This window comes from Panthera pardus, unplaced genomic scaffold, assembly GCF_024362965.1.
Source record: "Panthera pardus isolate Hobbes unplaced genomic scaffold, ASM2436296v1 HiC_scaffold_20, whole genome shotgun sequence".
NCBI classification, from domain to species: domain Eukaryota; kingdom Metazoa; phylum Chordata; class Mammalia; order Carnivora; family Felidae; genus Panthera; species Panthera pardus.
This window is the reverse complement of record NW_026526766.1, coordinates 93,517,377-93,533,264: the sequence shown is the minus strand read 5'-3', so window position 1 is coordinate 93,533,264 and position 15,888 is coordinate 93,517,377. Positions and strand designations below refer to the sequence as shown.

Below are 15,888 nucleotides of genomic sequence, written 5' to 3'. Positions count from 1 at the left end.
GAGACGGCAGCGTCTGCGGGGCACCCGACAGTGACAGGGCAGGGATCCCCCACCAGCATGTTATCACATTAGATATAAGCAAACAGGAATCGGGCATTTGAGGAAAACCTTTCAAAAATAAAGACCAAATGAACAGAGCAGCATAAAACTTCAAAATTCTCATAATATCTTCAAAGAAACAAGGGAAGAACAGAGGTACAAAAAAGGAACTCACAGGGTGCCAGAAAGATCTCAAGATGGGCCTGTACAGATTACAACTCCCCAGAGGAGCTGGAGGGTGAGGTGGAGAACACTGCCAGCAAGTGGAAGCGAAAATGAAGGAATGGTGCATGGCAGGAAAGGAAGACCAGAGAATTAGTCCATAAGGTCTAATGTGTAAACAGGGGCTGCAGGGGGCACCACTGGGCATGCAGACGGGAAGACAGCACCCAGAAACCCCAGAACAAGGGACAGGAACGTATGACGTACTAAATGCCCCAAAGGAGTCAAAAGACTGCTGTGTCACAGTGAAATTTCAGACCAGTGGGTTAAAGAAAATTTTCTGAAGCTTCCGGAGATAAAGGATCAGACTGAAAATGTGGTCTCCAGGAGACAGGGAACCAATACAGGGTCAGAAAGGGGGTGTCCCAGAGAAACAAAGCATGGGAGCACGCAACGGGCTTCCTGGTGACATGGAGACAAGGTGCAGTCTGTTGAGAGGGTTAGGAATGAATCAGCAGGAGGCCGAGAGACAACAGAAACACAAAACGATTACCGCTCTCGGACGTGACGTGGCCAGCTCTGAAAGTACTGGCGTGACCACCCAACACAAGATCTCCCCACTCATCTCAGCAACACAGGGACATGACCAAATGAGGAGGACTGGGGGAGGGAGGTGCGCGTGCCTGGGCCAAGCCTTCCCACACTCCAAAGTCAGTAATTAATATTAAAAACTGGCTGCAAAATGGAAACGAAAATAACAAATCAAGAAACAGCTGTACAGCAGCACATTATTTTCAAACCCAGTGGTAAACGCCAGAGAAACAGCTTCAAGACTGCCAGCAGGGCCAGGGCGTGCCGGGACTGGAGGGACAGAAACACTGGTTTTCTGTTTAGACCATTCAGTGCTGTTTGACTTCCCAGCTCTCACAACTATGAATCTTGCGCAATTTCACTTGACAAAGGCAAGACAGAGCGTGTGGAAGGCTCTGCGGAGAGCCGTGCGTCCGACCTGGATCAGCATGTGGCAGATGTCCACGTGGCCGGCCTCGGCGGCAGCGTGCAATGGGGACCGCTTGTTCTGGTGCTCCATCTTAAAGTTGGGATCGATTCCATCCACTGTGAACACACAGGTTTCACCGGTTATTTCGGGTGCAGCCCCTGGCTCCCAGCACTTCAGGATGCTCATAAAGGCTGGCAAAGATACATGTAGACAACCACCAACGGCCAGCATCGCACGATACCATCCCGTGTCTAGCTAAGGGCAAAGCCAGGCTCCAATTTCACTGCAAGACTCAAAAGAGAGTATGCTAGTTTCACACAAAATTCAACAGGTGGGTCTGTGGTTGGGAGTCACCTAACGTTATAAATCCCTGCCCTCGCTGCTCCTAACCCAGAGGGGCTCCCTTGTGTGTTTTCAAGCACTCTTGCGCTCGGCCTCCCCTGGGCCCGGGCACCTGCTGAGCGCACGGGCGGCAGGCCCACTGGGCAGCCTCAGACACATGTGGCTTGGTGCGCACAGTGTCAGCAGGCCTGAAACGGACACTTGGCCAACAGACCAACCAAAGAGCAGCCAAGCAACATCAGCACCCCATCAAGCCTAGAAAGAAAACGATTAAAACCCCCCACTTGGGGGCGCCTGGGAGGCTCAGTCGGTTGAGTGTCTGACTTCGCCTCAGGTCATGATCTCACGGTTTGTGAGTTCGAGCCCCACTTCGGGCTCTGTGCTGACAGCTTGGAGCCTGAAGCCTGCTTCAGATTCTGTGTCTCCCCCTCTCTCTGCCCCTCCCCCACTCACACTCTGTGTCTCTCTCCTTCAAAAATAAATAAACATTACAAAAAAATTTTTTAAAACCCACTTTGGTCAACATTAAATAACTTACATTTTTAGCACAAACTGTTAAGTTTCTTTTTTTGACTGTCAAGTAAAGGGATTTTTTAAATCCCTTTTGAACCCAGAGGAACCAACTCTTGAGCTGTGAGCTCAGAATCAAATTACTGCCCCTTCCTTGGCCAGAGACAGAACTGCGAAGGGTCTCGAAGCATCAACCGTAAGATATCAACCATAAGGTGCATCAACCGTAAGATGTATGTGCAGACATCACTGTCAGTGGTCTTGCTCTGCCCACAGCTGGCTTACACCAGCACAGGCCTGGCACCCGCCTTCCTGCCGTCAGCGCACAGCCGGCCCCTAGCTCGCTCATCTTGCTTTTTCTGATTCTACATCTCCTCTTGATTTAATTATATGCCTAATTCTTTTTTTAGATGAGAAATTCACAGGAAATATTTCTACTACTATGAATAACAGGATACGAATGTCATGAACAAGAACTGAAATGAGGGGCGACTGGGTGGCTCAGTCGGTTAAGCGTCCGACTTCGGCTCAGGTCATGATCTCACGGTTCGTGAGTTCGAGCCCCGCGTGGGGCTCTGGGCTGACAGCTCAGAGCCTGGAGCCTGCTTGGGATGCTGTGTCTCCCTCTGTCTGCCCCTCCCCTGCTTGCACTCTGTCTCTCGCATTGTCTCAAAAATAAGTAAACATTTAAAAAAAAAAAAAAACTGAAATGAGAGAAATGAGAGACAGATAAAGAGAAACAAAGTAAGACCCTCCTCCTGAGAAGAGGTACCAGCAAACTGCCACCTGCTCCTGGGGCCACCCGGACAGGCACCAGCCCCAGCTCAGGTGCAGGCCACTTACCCAGCATGAGCAGCACTTTCTGCAGCTCCCCTTGCCTGGCGGAGAAATATAGCTGCTTCGGATGGAAGCGAAGCTTCTTGGGTCTGCGGGGAAAGTGTGGGACAGCTGTGACCCCCAGGCGACCCCACCCTGGCTCCTGGCCCACCTGCTGCCACACACACACATGCATAGGAAGCTGCAGGATGGGAAGACCTGGATGACGTCCACCTGCTGATGCCCCAGGGTCAAGGGCACCAAACTCACCAGGCTCAGGCATCTCCCAGTAAAAACAACAAAAATGAGCAACTATCTTCTTCATCCACATCACACCTGGCCCAGCCTGCCCCCTTCAGCAGTACAAAGTCTGGGCCTGGTGAGTGGGGCAGGGGAACACAACAGTCACCAGAACACCAGGACCACAGACGAGGGCTAGACACTAACAAAGCTGAAGTTACGGGGGACCTGGCGATGTGTCCCAACACCTGAGCTTTCCTCAAAGCAAGAGTAATGAGATGCATGCCCTTTCCAGCACAGGCACGCTTCCCCAGGGGAGGACACCGGCCTGGTTCCTAGGTCACAGACTCAGGGTGCTCCTACAGGGCTGTGCTGTCTGGGAGTTGATCTGTAAGCCTGAATGACCACTTGATTCAACCCTTCATTTCACAGATGAGGAACCAGTCAAGTGGAATTTGCTCCAATGTCCCGAGGTCAATGCCAAGGGTTAACAACATCCAGGGGAAACATTTGTAAAAGCCTCACCACGACTGTCCTCACTTACGACTTTAAGGATGTCACCTTTTGCTCTTAGTATATTGAACAGCTTGCAATAATTTCCTGAAACAGTATAAAAATATGTGAATTGTCCTGATGAACACCATCAATCAAAAAGCTGATCGATGTTACCAGGACCTCCTTGGGAATGCCCCATGACCCCATGGGGATGCCCTGTGACCCTCAGATGGTACCCTACTGGATGCAGACACCTAGGAAGTGCAGCCACGGCAGTACTGGAAGCAGTGGGGGATTTAAAGATGTGCGCGCAAATGGCCCAGTGGCTGACACAGAGGGAAGAAAATCTGTAGGAAGGAGCGTCCAGATGTGCAGATGTCAGTGGGTCAGGCCCTGAGCCATCTGAAAATACAAACTGATTCTTACTTTTCCGAGTCTAGAGCGATCAGAGCACTTTCCAAGGTCTCCTTCCCTGGTCCCTGGGAAAGGCCAGGGGCCGGCTTCACCAGCCCCACAGGCCCTGTGGGGTCGAAGCCCTCGGCTGCCTGGGGGGCCGTACTCTGTGGCTTGCCGTCCTCCAAGAGCGATGGTCCAGCAGTGCTTCGAGGGTAGGAAACAGACAACATGCTGAATGTTAGACATGTGAAAAACTCCGCTTCTTGTGGAAACCAACGAAAACACAGAACATGATTCACTCAGACCCTTCTAGCTATGCTGCTCTCTGAGCATGAAAATGACTTCAGACTCACTTTCTATTTAGTTCCTTGGATCAAAGAGCCCAATTCAAGGGCAAATTCCCAGAAAAAAGTGACATTCAAAGCAAGGGAAACTTCTCCAGGGCTTCCAGGACCACGTTCAAGTTTGCTTTTGTGAATGAGCTTCAGGTTGGATCTATCAAACCCCACCGCTCTCCCCAGGGGGCAAAAATTCCCCTGGAAGTCTGATTCAAAGTATGTTAAATTTATACATTAGCAAAAAGAAGAACAAGAAGAAACTGCCCTCCTCCCAATATTCATTTTGATACATCTACAATTCAAGTCTCTTTTATTTTTTTTTTTAAATGTTTATTTATTTTTGAGACAGAGACAGAGCATGAACAGGGGAGGGTCAGAGAGAGTGGGAGACACAGAATCCAAAGCAGGCTCCAGGCTCCGAGCTTGTCAGCCCAGAGCCCGATGCGGGGCCTGAACTCACGGACCGCGAGATCATGACCTGAGCCGAAGTCGGACGCTTAACCGACTGAGCCACCCAGGCGCGCCCCCAAGTCTCTTTTAAATGACCCTCAACAAAGTTTCACTTTTCTCTGTATCAGTGTAATATCTGTCATATTACATACTCCCAAAATGAACCATTCCCTTAAAAAAATTCTTTTCTGGTTACCTAGTGCCTTCAAAATACAATTTAGTAATAACCTGTAGCAGCTGGAGCTATTGTTTCATATTATACCCATGTGTGACACATGTATGGATGTGTATGGACACACGGAGGGACACAAACGTGTATAAGCACATATGGGGCACGGACGCAGACGTGTGCATACACACATGCGCAAGGGCGCAGACACACACACAGACGTGCAGGGGTACAGATGTGTACAGACACACACAGCAGTTAGCACTCAGAGACACACACGTTTCCAGGAGAGCTGCCCAAGGCTCTGCTGGGCACGTACCTGCCTGTGGTGGTGTCGGCCCTGCCCTCCGCCAAGGAGCTTTTGTCCTGCCCAGGGGCCAGTGTCACGGTAGAGGTTGTGTCCGCTTTTGCGATGGTCACCTCTTTGGCCTTGGAGATCTCCTCCCCACAGTGGGGACAATAGCTGGCATTATTGACTCGAGAGGCACAGTCTTTGTGGAAACGGTGAGAGATGCTGCTCTCAGGCTGACATTCCATAAAATTACCCTAGAAATGGGAAGATGAAAAATTATTTTTTAAAATTAGGGCTAACACGCATAAAAGTAAACACAGTGCTCCTGAGCCTGCACATGGCATGGGTGTGCCCAGAGGCCAGTCGGGGCCCCCAGTTCCTGGCTATGTAAGTGGGAGACCTGCATCCTACAGCCCTGCTGAAGCGGGGAGGTCACCTGACTGCCCCCCGCACCTCCAAGGGCCACGGCCTCACCCTCCAGCAGTTCTAACCAGAGGAGGGAGGCCCCGAAAGACCAGGCCCCAAGAAGGACCCCTGGAGTACAATCCAGGAACAGAATCGTGGAACAGAACATCGGGAAAACGGTGCTCTGCAGAGATTACCCAGCACCACCATGGGGGCACTTCAGGAAAACCCCTGATGGCCTCAAAAGGACTCTCGCTGGCACCAAGGAAGGTAACCCTCCAGTAGCATGAGAAGCAATGAGAGCAGGGCACTCTTGCCAGGAGCTAAGGGTCAATGGACATAGAGAAGCAGTGTCCCTCTTTTTCTTAGCAGAAGCAACAAAGGACACTGAAGACAAGGAAGGGCACACAGATGTGAAACCCAAAGAGCAGCCACTGTAAAGAAGCTCCTGGCCCAAGTGGGCGTCTCAGCCACGGGCCAAGTGAACCACAGGGCTCCTCGCCTTCATCCAGGCACCGTAGGCACCAGTGGGCACAGGTGTGTATGGAACGAACAAGACCGTAACCACCGAGAGATGAAGGCAAAGCCGAAGGTGAGGCAGGCCCTGTCCAGGAGAAAGGCCGCCGTGTGTTCAGACAAAGTGAACAGGAGGAGAGCGGAGGGTGCCCGGCTCACATGCCCCCACGGTCCCTGGGAGGCCAAAGACTCACAGGCGGCAAAAAGGGAGCGTATGCAGGGAGGGACCCTCCAGGCGGGCCCCCAGATTCAGGAGCTTCGGGAGGCGTTTGCCACAGCTGTCAGCTAGCGGAGGGAGGCAGCGAGCGCTGGTGCCAGGCTGTGTAGCGGGGCACTCGCACGGCTGGCCGGGCACTCACCGCTGTGCAGAAGTAGCCGCAGCCAGGACAGCACTGGTGCTTCACCATCCGGCCCCGGTGGTCTTCACACAGCACCAAGAGCGGCGCTTTGCTGGATGGGCGCATCAGCTCGTGCTTGACCACGCTGTTGGTGCACCTGCCCAGCTGCAATCAGACAGGACCAGGGTCAGCGACAGGGCCTTCGGGGAGGAGTCTGGCAGGTGTGAGTCCAAGGCAGACTCTGAGGGCTCCCGCGTAGGGCTGGAAATGCAGAGGGCAGGCAGGGCTCCATCCTCTGCACATCCACCAGAACAGAACAGTGAGCTTGATGACTGGCCACACACACAGTGTCCGTGGAGTGGGTGGTTAACTTGCCAAAACGAGGAAAAAGTCTTGGGCAAGTTGGGGGCTGGGCCAGGTACTGAGGAAAAATGGGACTTACGCCAGGCCGGATGGAAAGGATGTTGTGGGTCAGTAATGGGACCTCAATGCGAATCCACAGAACCTACAAGCAGTCATGATGGCCAGAGCAAAACACCAGAGAAAGGGCTACTGCACAGACGACGGGCCGAACGTGGCCCAGGTGCACCCCCGTAGCAGCCCACCTCAGCCTCGGAGGAGACACCCATGCCCTGCCCAGCGACTGCTCAGCTGACCAGGCCGCCCCACAGCAAGGCCCAGACCCTCCTTCCCCGACCGACATGTGCCCGAGTGGGGGAAGCAGAGACAAAGCACAGACACCAAAGCAAAGAAGCGGAAATCAGAAGCAGTCTGGGGAGTACAAGCCGGGGCAGAAGAAGAGTGTGCAAGAAACTCACCGGCGCCCCTAGAGAAACAGACCTTGTGTCCGTTCTCACATTGGAACAGGACGCTATGAAGGAAGACGCATGCTCAGGGAACAAGAGTGAGCTCTCAGAAATCAGAAAAGGTAGAAGAAATGGAAATTTCCACAGAACTGGTGGAAGACAGATGGGAATTTTGCAAAACTAAAGCAGAAAGACAAAAATGTGGAAAATAGAAGAAAACTGGAAGCTCCATCTAGGAGACCTAAAATAAAGGGAAAACAGAGAAAAGAAAAGGATCAATGAACAAGGGCAACAGGTTTCCAGCACGAAGGGCACGCGTGTCCCTTCTACAGGGAGCCAGTGGCAGCCCAGGACAGTGGTACGCCCAGAGGAGATGGCCTAACCGCCAGCAAGGACTGCACGGGCCCCGCACAGCAACAACCCAAACGAAGAGGAGTGATTTCAACAGAAAAAGGAAACCGTGTCCAACCTAGACTTCTGTCCTGAAATGAAGCATTTCCAGGATACAGAGTCTCCGATATTTATCTCCCAAGCCACCTTTCGTAAGAAGCTACTGAAGGTTATGCACCACCAAGATGAGAAAGCTATGACCCAGAGAAACTGGATATGCTGAAAACACCTATAGAAATGTGTAATTCTATCACTCTAGGACTGAATTTAGAATGGGTACAAAGACAATGAAAAATGAGAAAATTATTAACTCTGAGAAACATAAAATGTTGAGGAGGAGAATGAATGTATTCCAAGCACACTGCTGGCTCAGTTGTGAACGTTGCCATCGTGTGTTATGAAAACCACGAATACCGTTTTAACCAAAATTGAGGATAGAACGCAGACTGCAGGTGGGGCGATGAGAAAGAAGAATTAATTAAAAGGTGAGCACCTCTTCCCCACTCAGAAACCAGCAGGCAGTGTCTCCTAAGGAGAGGGTCAAGGAATGACAGCAGAAAGTGAGTCATGTAAAATTATGGAGAAAAACACAAGGAAAAATTAAAAGAAGTCACAGTGGCTGCCCCAGGGGAGGGAGACCGGGAGAGCCACAGCAAAGAGGTGGCACAAACACACATCAGGAGCTCTGCGACGGACACACAGTTAAGCAGACACCTGACAACATCACGGACATTTACGGTTGTCACGAGATGAGATGTTGCTAAACACCCACCCCACACAGCACAGACCCGCACAGAGACTCATCTGGCCCACAGCAGCAGTGGTGCTATGGCAGAGGGACTCTGCTCAGGAGTCTGAGCACAGGACCAGGAGCCAGAGCAGGCGGCACGAGCAGACTGGGAATGTTAGGAAAGTCAAATGAAGATGCTAGAAATAACAAAATACGGAAACAGATGAATGCATTTGACTGGCTCATGAGTATGTATACTCAACAAGGAAGAAAAAGTCACTGAATGGAAAAAGGTCAATGTAATTAACCCAAACCTAAAATAGAAACAGCAAAAAGAGCAGAGCACCCACCAGCTGAGCCAATGTCAGATAACCTAGCACGCATGATGAGAGAGCCAGAAACAGGAGGGCAGGCTGGCCGAGAAGCACAGGGCTGCCAGGTGAGGAGGCTCTGGGACGAGCAGGTGCCAGATCAGAGTCCAAGAGGCTCAGAGAAAGCAAAGGAGTATAAACACTGAAAGAGAAAAACAAAACAAAAGAGCAAAACCATCCCACCCAGGCCCAAAGACAAAGAGAAAACCTCGGAGCAGCCAAAGAAAAACACCACAAGCAAAGGAACAGAAGTCTGAAGACGGCCAGCTTCTCGTCAGGAGCCAGGGAACACGGCACGGGAGCGGCATGTGTGGGTCCTGACAGTTCTCCGCCCATGAAAACCTCCCCCAAATGAAGGCAAGAAACAGATATTCTCAGGCACACAGAAGGGAGAGAACTCACTGTCGCCGCAGACCTGCGCCATGGGATGGCTGCAATGGCAGGGTCCCGGACACCGTCTAAACAGAGGGAGAGCGCTGCCTGCATAGGGGCTAAATGAAGGTCAACCAGAGACTACTTTTATGTTTAATCAGTCTGAAAGATAATTATTTAAAGAAAAATAACAGCAATGTACTGCGGGTTTTTAGCATATATGAAATTAAAACATACACCAAAAGATGGGAGGGAGGATTTGGAACCATGTCACTGTAAGATTCTCACACCACATCAAATGGTGTGGCATCAGGCAGAGGTTAGAGATGCAGCCTGGAAACCCAGGGCAATCACTGCGAACATCACAGAGCCAATGGTGGGATAAACTGCAATCATAAAAAAATTCAATCCAAAAGGCAGAAAATAGAGAAAAATGAGTAGCGGATGACATAAATCTTAACACCATTAAGATGTCAGGGGCACCTGGGTGGCTCAGTCAGTTAAGCGTCCGACTCTTCAGCTCAGGTCACAATCTCGCAGTTCTTGAGCTCAAGCCTCACATCAGACTCTGCACCGACAGCATAGAGCCTGCTTGGGATTCTCTCTCTCCCACCCACCCCTCCCTCTGCCCCTCCTGCACTCTAAATAAATAAATAACTAAAAACAAAGACTGATCATATACAAGAGTAAAACCCTACTACACACTAAAGAAATCCACTTTAAATTTAAAGACAAAGACAGGTGAAAAGTAAAGGACAGGGCATGTGCCCTGCAAACACTCATGAGAGGAAAGCCAGGGTGGTTACGTTAGTATCAGACAAGTGAGATCTCGGCAGACGTGCTTCCACGGGGCTGCAGAGGGACACTGCCGAGGGACATATGTGCACGCAGCAACAGGGTTCAACACACAAGAAGCCACACCAATGGGTCCAGAAGGAGAAACCCACAACTGTGGCTGAAGAATCCACACTTGTCCCTCGGCAACAGAACCGATGGACAGAGTCGGCAAAGCACAGAAGACCTGAACAGCAGGTTCCTGACAGCACAGCAACAGTGGTCACATGATTGTATGCATTTGTCAACATTCAGAAATACACACAAAAAGGGGACTTTTACCATGTGAAGTGTGCTTCCATAAAGCTGCCTGACAAGTAAAAAAGACAAATGAGCTTGTTTTGGGAAGGACTGCTAGCAACTAAATAAAGACACGCAGACCACCCAGACAAAAACAATTTTTGGGAAAACAGCAGTGGCCTAAGAATTTCCTGGAATCCCACATAAAACTGAGCAACTAGACTGCAAAGCCACAAGTCACAGACTTATTTACTACAACAAAAGCAAGCTACCACAGCTGCAAGACGCGAACGTCTGGAAGCAGACACAGACCCTGTTTAGCTACAAGACGTGTGTGATGCTGGTGTTGGGACAGGAAGAGAAGAAAGACCAAGGCAGTGTCTCTGGGAAGCAGGGAGGACTAGGGGAGGGCAGGCTGAGACCTGGGGCCAGTATGCTGCAGCTTCCAGAAACTCTCAAAGCCCACCACCAGGACTCCTGCCTGCCCAAGGCACAAGGACATCAGGGAACAGGTTGGGGACAAGAGGATGAAAGAGATAAAGCCAGTGCTTCTCATAATCTTTGGTTTCAGGGTTCTTTGTGTTCGTGCACTATTAAAAACTATCAAGGGTCCCAGGATGCTTGAGCAGCTTAGTCGGTTAGTATCTGACTTTAGCTCAGGTCATGGTATCATGGTTTGCAGGTTCAAGCCCCCCATCGGGCTCTGTGTTGTCAGCTGGGAGCCTGGAGCCTGCTTCATATTCTGTGTCTCCCTCTCTCTCTGCCCTTCCCCCACTCGCGCACGCACGCTCTCTCTCTCAAAAGCAAGCAAGCATTAAAAAAACAAACTATTAAGGGTCCCAAAGACCTTTTGTCCAGGTGGGGTATATCTGTTGACATTTTGCCACTGGAGAAATTAAAAAATAATTTTAAATTTTAATTTATTTAAAAATAGCAATAAACCTATCACGTTAACATAAAGAACATTTTAGTGACAAGAGCGGCGCTGTTCTATATTGTCTGTAAAACTCTTTGAATACCCGGCTTAATAAGAGAGCTGGGCTCTCCATCCACTTCTGCACTCAGAGCAGCTACACCAAACTCTACAAGGGTAGTTTCATAAATGCTTTGTTGTTATGTGAGCTCTCAAACCACTGTCCACACGGTTTCAGTACTATTACGTTAAAATACACCATGTTGCACTTCGGACGACTCTGTAACACTATGGAAATTATGAGTTCCAGGAGTTAAACAGAGATTCTCAATGCATAAAATGCCAGCATATACTTTGTGAAAAAGATCAGTGAAAAGACACATAACTTTTTATTATCATTATGAAAATAGTCTTGACCTTCCAACTCCACAAAAGAGTTCAGCACAGAGAGGTCCCACACACCCATGCCAAAGATGGGGCAATCTGAGCTTCAAGAATAATTACAACGCATAGAATTAAAACCCGTCGAATATGTTTAAATACATACATTCATTAACAATATTATAAAAGAAAGAACTGGTCAACCTCAGATGACCAAGACCAAATTTACGATGTGAAGAGTGGGAAGAAACAGAGAAGGGCTCTCAGGACCCTGCGATCCTCTAGGAGATGTCTGCTGGGGGATGGAACAGATGGGAAGATAGGCCCCTCTACACCACTACCCTAACTGACAAATGAACAACATAGGACAGACAGACCATGGCCGTGCTGAAACCTCTGAGGAATTAATAAATACAGACATCAAGAGTAAGCAGCTGCTACCATCAGAAAAAGAGACAACCAGACGTTCTGCACGTCTTGTCCCGGTCTAGTCTGTCTCTGTGGCAAGCTGCAGGTGAGCAGGGAGGACACAGGGCCACGGACAGCACTGTGAGTGGGAGGCACAGAGTCCAGTCGAGGCAGCCATGTGGCCCGGGATTGTTCCACAGATAAGTCGGTAGGAAAAGAAAATAAGGGGCATCATAGATAAATTAAAAGGCAAAAGGCCAACGATGTCTCCGAGTTCACGCCGGGCAGAATGAGACTATTCGGAACATGCAGGCAAGGTAAGCACTGTGGAGGGTAGGCTGGGGGTCACTTGGGCCCAGGGCAAGCCCGAACCTTGGTGGCAAGCTACCAGAGTGCTCGCCCTGGACACACTCATTGGGCCAAACATCTGTCTTGTATCATTTTCTGGATCTATGCTTCACTCTACAACAACAAGGTTTACAACACATGGAATACAGAAAAGACCATGAGTCCCTAAGATACTAAAGGAAAGGAGAGGGAGGGAGAAACAACCAAGCCCCTGGGACCATCAGGGTACCAACTCCCCACTATGAAGAATGAGGAAAAACAACAAAAAAGACCACGTGGTTATTTGTTCTGTCCATCGAGTATAGAGTGTGTCTGGGGTGCCAAACAACCTTAGTAGTTTAGATGAGGGACGCTCTCCTGTGCCCAAGGGTCCAGCCAGAAGCTGCAGAGGTATGGCAAGCCTATAAGCCCACCAATTCTACTGTGCTTCTGGGGTCCTGCCTTAGTCCTGTCACTGCAGCGGAAGTGAGCTTGCTTGCTTACTTCGTGGTCCACGCTTTCCGTAGCCATACACTGGTTGTTGGCCAGAGTAGTGATCTCTCGGCTTTTCGGGGTCTCCATTCGGCAGCTGCAGAGGGGCACTTCCTGAAGGCCGTCCGTCTCCACCAAGTCAGGACCATTGGCCAGCCCTAAAGTCACACAGACACACATGAGCGTCACTAATAACACAGTGCATTCCCAGACGGGCGTTCACTATACTCAGTGGCACAAAGTCCCCACCTCAACACGCAGTCTAGAAAGTGAACAATTACATAGTCTTTGCAGAAACCTCACGTGGAAGGAAATAAAACAACGCCAATTACTTGCCAGCACGAGCAGCACCCCACAGCAGGAAGGCCCACCTGCGGGTGGAGTGCCCACTGCTGGCGGGGCAGGGCGGGAACCTCTCCCACCAGCATAGCACCTGCCAGGCCCCTAAGGATTCCTTGCTAATCCATGTTCTCAGGAGCCAGGACCTAAGTTCAGAGAAAGACTATACCTTCCTCGGCTACTCCTATATCTTTTGGTTTTCACACAAAAAAGCATACGATACGTGTTGAGACCTTGTTTTCCTCACTTGGTTTTAGAATTGCTGCCACAGAAACAAACATTCAATTCCATTTGGGAGGGTTTCTTTTCCATGCAGGACACTTATCGGACCGAGGAGGGAGGAGCTGAGGGAGGCTGGGCCAGTGGTGAGAGTACTGATGAGGGCAGCACTTCTCATCCCCAATTCACGGGGAAGACACTAGATGAGCAGTGCTTGGGGGGGGGGGGGGGGGGGGGGAAGGGGGGCCACAGCCCACATCTGAGCGCAGCCAGAGCCAGGCCGGCCTCGGGGGTGGAGTGCAGGCAGACCCCTCACTCCGACCCGGCTACAAGGTCTGGCTGCTTCCACAGGAAGACACATTTCGAGTTCTCTTCTTGTGAGACAGCCAAAGAAGAAAAATGGCCTCTTACTGCCATACCTCAGAGCAGGCCCACGTGGGGTTGGAGGACATGCCCTCACTGCCTCACTACCCCTGCGTGTAATCCAAGGCTGGCCCTTACCAGGAGAGTCAGGATGCAGGTCTTCCACCACTGGCCAAGTGTCTGGGTCACCTACACTCCAAGACCATGACACCTGTCGTTCGTGAGGAGAGGACACAGGCAAACGGCGAACTAGAACTAACGTTAGAGCCGCTACAAGTTTAAAACTGGGAGAGCCCTGGCGGAGACCCTGCTCGGCAACTAGATTTTCAAATGAGGAAGACACAGGCGGTGCAGGGGCCCAGCCAGCACCGCTGAGAAGGCCGAGGGTGGGGTGAAGACCAGGCCTTCGGATTTAGTTTTCCATACACATGGACAAGAGAGCAGTGGTTCAGATGCCTCCTGAACGTGGGATGTGCTCCTGTCTCCAGCAGTGGGAGCCACCAGGGGTAGCAGGTGAATGGCTCAAGAGAACCCCACCAGGGTACCCACTCCCACTGAGCTCTGGCTCCCGCCAAAATCCCATCACCCACGTCTGGCTTCCCCTCCCATCACCTGCTGGGACCACAATGTCACTCAACCTCAACTCGGCAGAAAGGGCAGCAAAGATGCCTAGAGAGACATGCAGGCAGTGAATTCTGATGGGAAATACTCTCCACGCTCAAGCCTGGGCCATCTGGACCCATGACCCAGAACCATCACCTGCCCTCCCTCTGCACCTGTCACAGAGCACGCCCCCTGACCCCAGGCCTCCAGGGAGCCTGAGGCACTCAGTCCCTCCAGTCCAGCCTCAGGCTCCACAACTGCCTCCCTCGAGTGTCCAAAACTCAGGCTCTAAAATAAATGTACACTTGGGGCGCCTGGGTGGCTCAGTCGGTTGAGCGTCCGACTTCGGCTCAGGTCACGATCTCGCGGTCCGTGAGTTCGAGCCCCGCGTCGGGCTCTGGGCTGATGGCTCAGAGCCTGGAGCCTGCTTCCGATTCTGTGTCTCCCTCTCTCTCTGCCCCTCCCCCGTTCATGCTTTGTCTCTCTCTGTCTCAAAAATAAATAAACATTAAAAAAAATTTTTTTTTTTAAAATAAAAAATAAAATAAATGTACACATGCAAATGCAACTTGTGTCTTCCATGTGCTGATTCTCTCAACTACAAGTATGACTTTTGAGCAATCACTGACTTATTAGTGAGAAGTTACCAATCATATCAAGTTTAGAAAGTCAACTTACAAAATGTCATGGAATCTCAGGAACCCTCCACTGTCTTCTCCTACTTCTCCAGCTTGGCTCCCACCAGTTTGGCCCTTACTTTTACCAGAAACAGAACATAAGCACACGAACACACAACCTCCCTGCTGGGACAAGCCCAGGTCACTCCACGAGTGAGCGACAGGAATTTCCACTGTGCTCTTCACCTGCCTCCCCACTGGGCCACAGCAGAGGAGCAGTCTGATTAAAGGAAATACTATTTCCAGCTTATATCCAAACCTAACTTCCTGAAACAAACTTAAAATCAGGTTTAGAAAAATGATCCTTCATGTGGAAAGAAAGCACAAGGTGACTATGCTGACAACTTTATGATATTACAGAGATGCTCTCTGCTCCATTTGGTGCAAGAAGAAAGACGGTTTCTCTGACGGACAAGTCTACAACTTGCGTTTTCGGCTAAAGGTGTGATTTCCCACACTAAAGAGGTGATCAAAATTCTTCTAGCATTCAAAACCCTAAAAAGCTAGTTATCTGTCCTCAGAAGACTGACAGGTTAAACCCCAACAGCAGCACATGACCCACAGCTTCACGGTCCACGTGGGGTGTAAATAACTTGGGGATTTCACATTGTAAAGAGATTTTCCAAAATAGTCAGCGATTAGTTACTTTTCACTGATGAAAGACTTTGAAATGGTTCAAGAAGAGGAGGCAGCGGTGGGGAGAAAGCCCTGCACAACCGGGGCGGCTGGCGGGAGAACTCCAGAGCAGCAGGGGGCCGCAGCTGCGCCCACACCCTCACAGCCCAAACCAGCACTAGGTGGACCCTTTGTTTCAGCACAGAACGGACCTGGGCACCAATCACCATCAGAGTCAGAGAAGATGACAAAGCCACACTATTGACAGTTTTAGCACCTGTACATTTCCTGAGTCAGCAG

At 50.5% G+C, this 15,888-nt stretch overlaps 1 protein-coding gene across 8 annotated transcripts in view; it reads right to left on the bottom strand.

Annotated features, from left to right (window-relative positions):
- The window catches only part of EHMT1 (euchromatic histone lysine methyltransferase 1), a 151,555-nt gene that overhangs the window by 35,019 nt on the left and 100,648 nt on the right, over positions 1-15,888 (bottom strand). For 6 of the 8 annotated variants that reach the window (XM_019438337.2, XM_019438338.2, XM_019438340.2 and 3 more), the window contains 6 exons: positions 12,785-12,930; positions 6,530-6,673; positions 5,277-5,503; positions 4,031-4,204; positions 2,897-2,979; positions 1,211-1,317 (listed from right to left, as the gene is read on the bottom strand). In XM_019438337.2, coding sequence (XP_019293882.2) covers positions 1,211-1,317; positions 2,897-2,979; positions 4,031-4,204; positions 5,277-5,503; positions 6,530-6,673; positions 12,785-12,930 — 881 coding nt within the window. The remainder of the gene's footprint in view (positions 1-1,210; positions 1,318-2,896; positions 2,980-4,030; positions 4,205-5,276; positions 5,504-6,529; positions 6,674-12,784; positions 12,931-15,888) is intronic. The other 2 variants (XM_019438339.2, XM_019438343.2) reach the window with 1 other exon arrangement.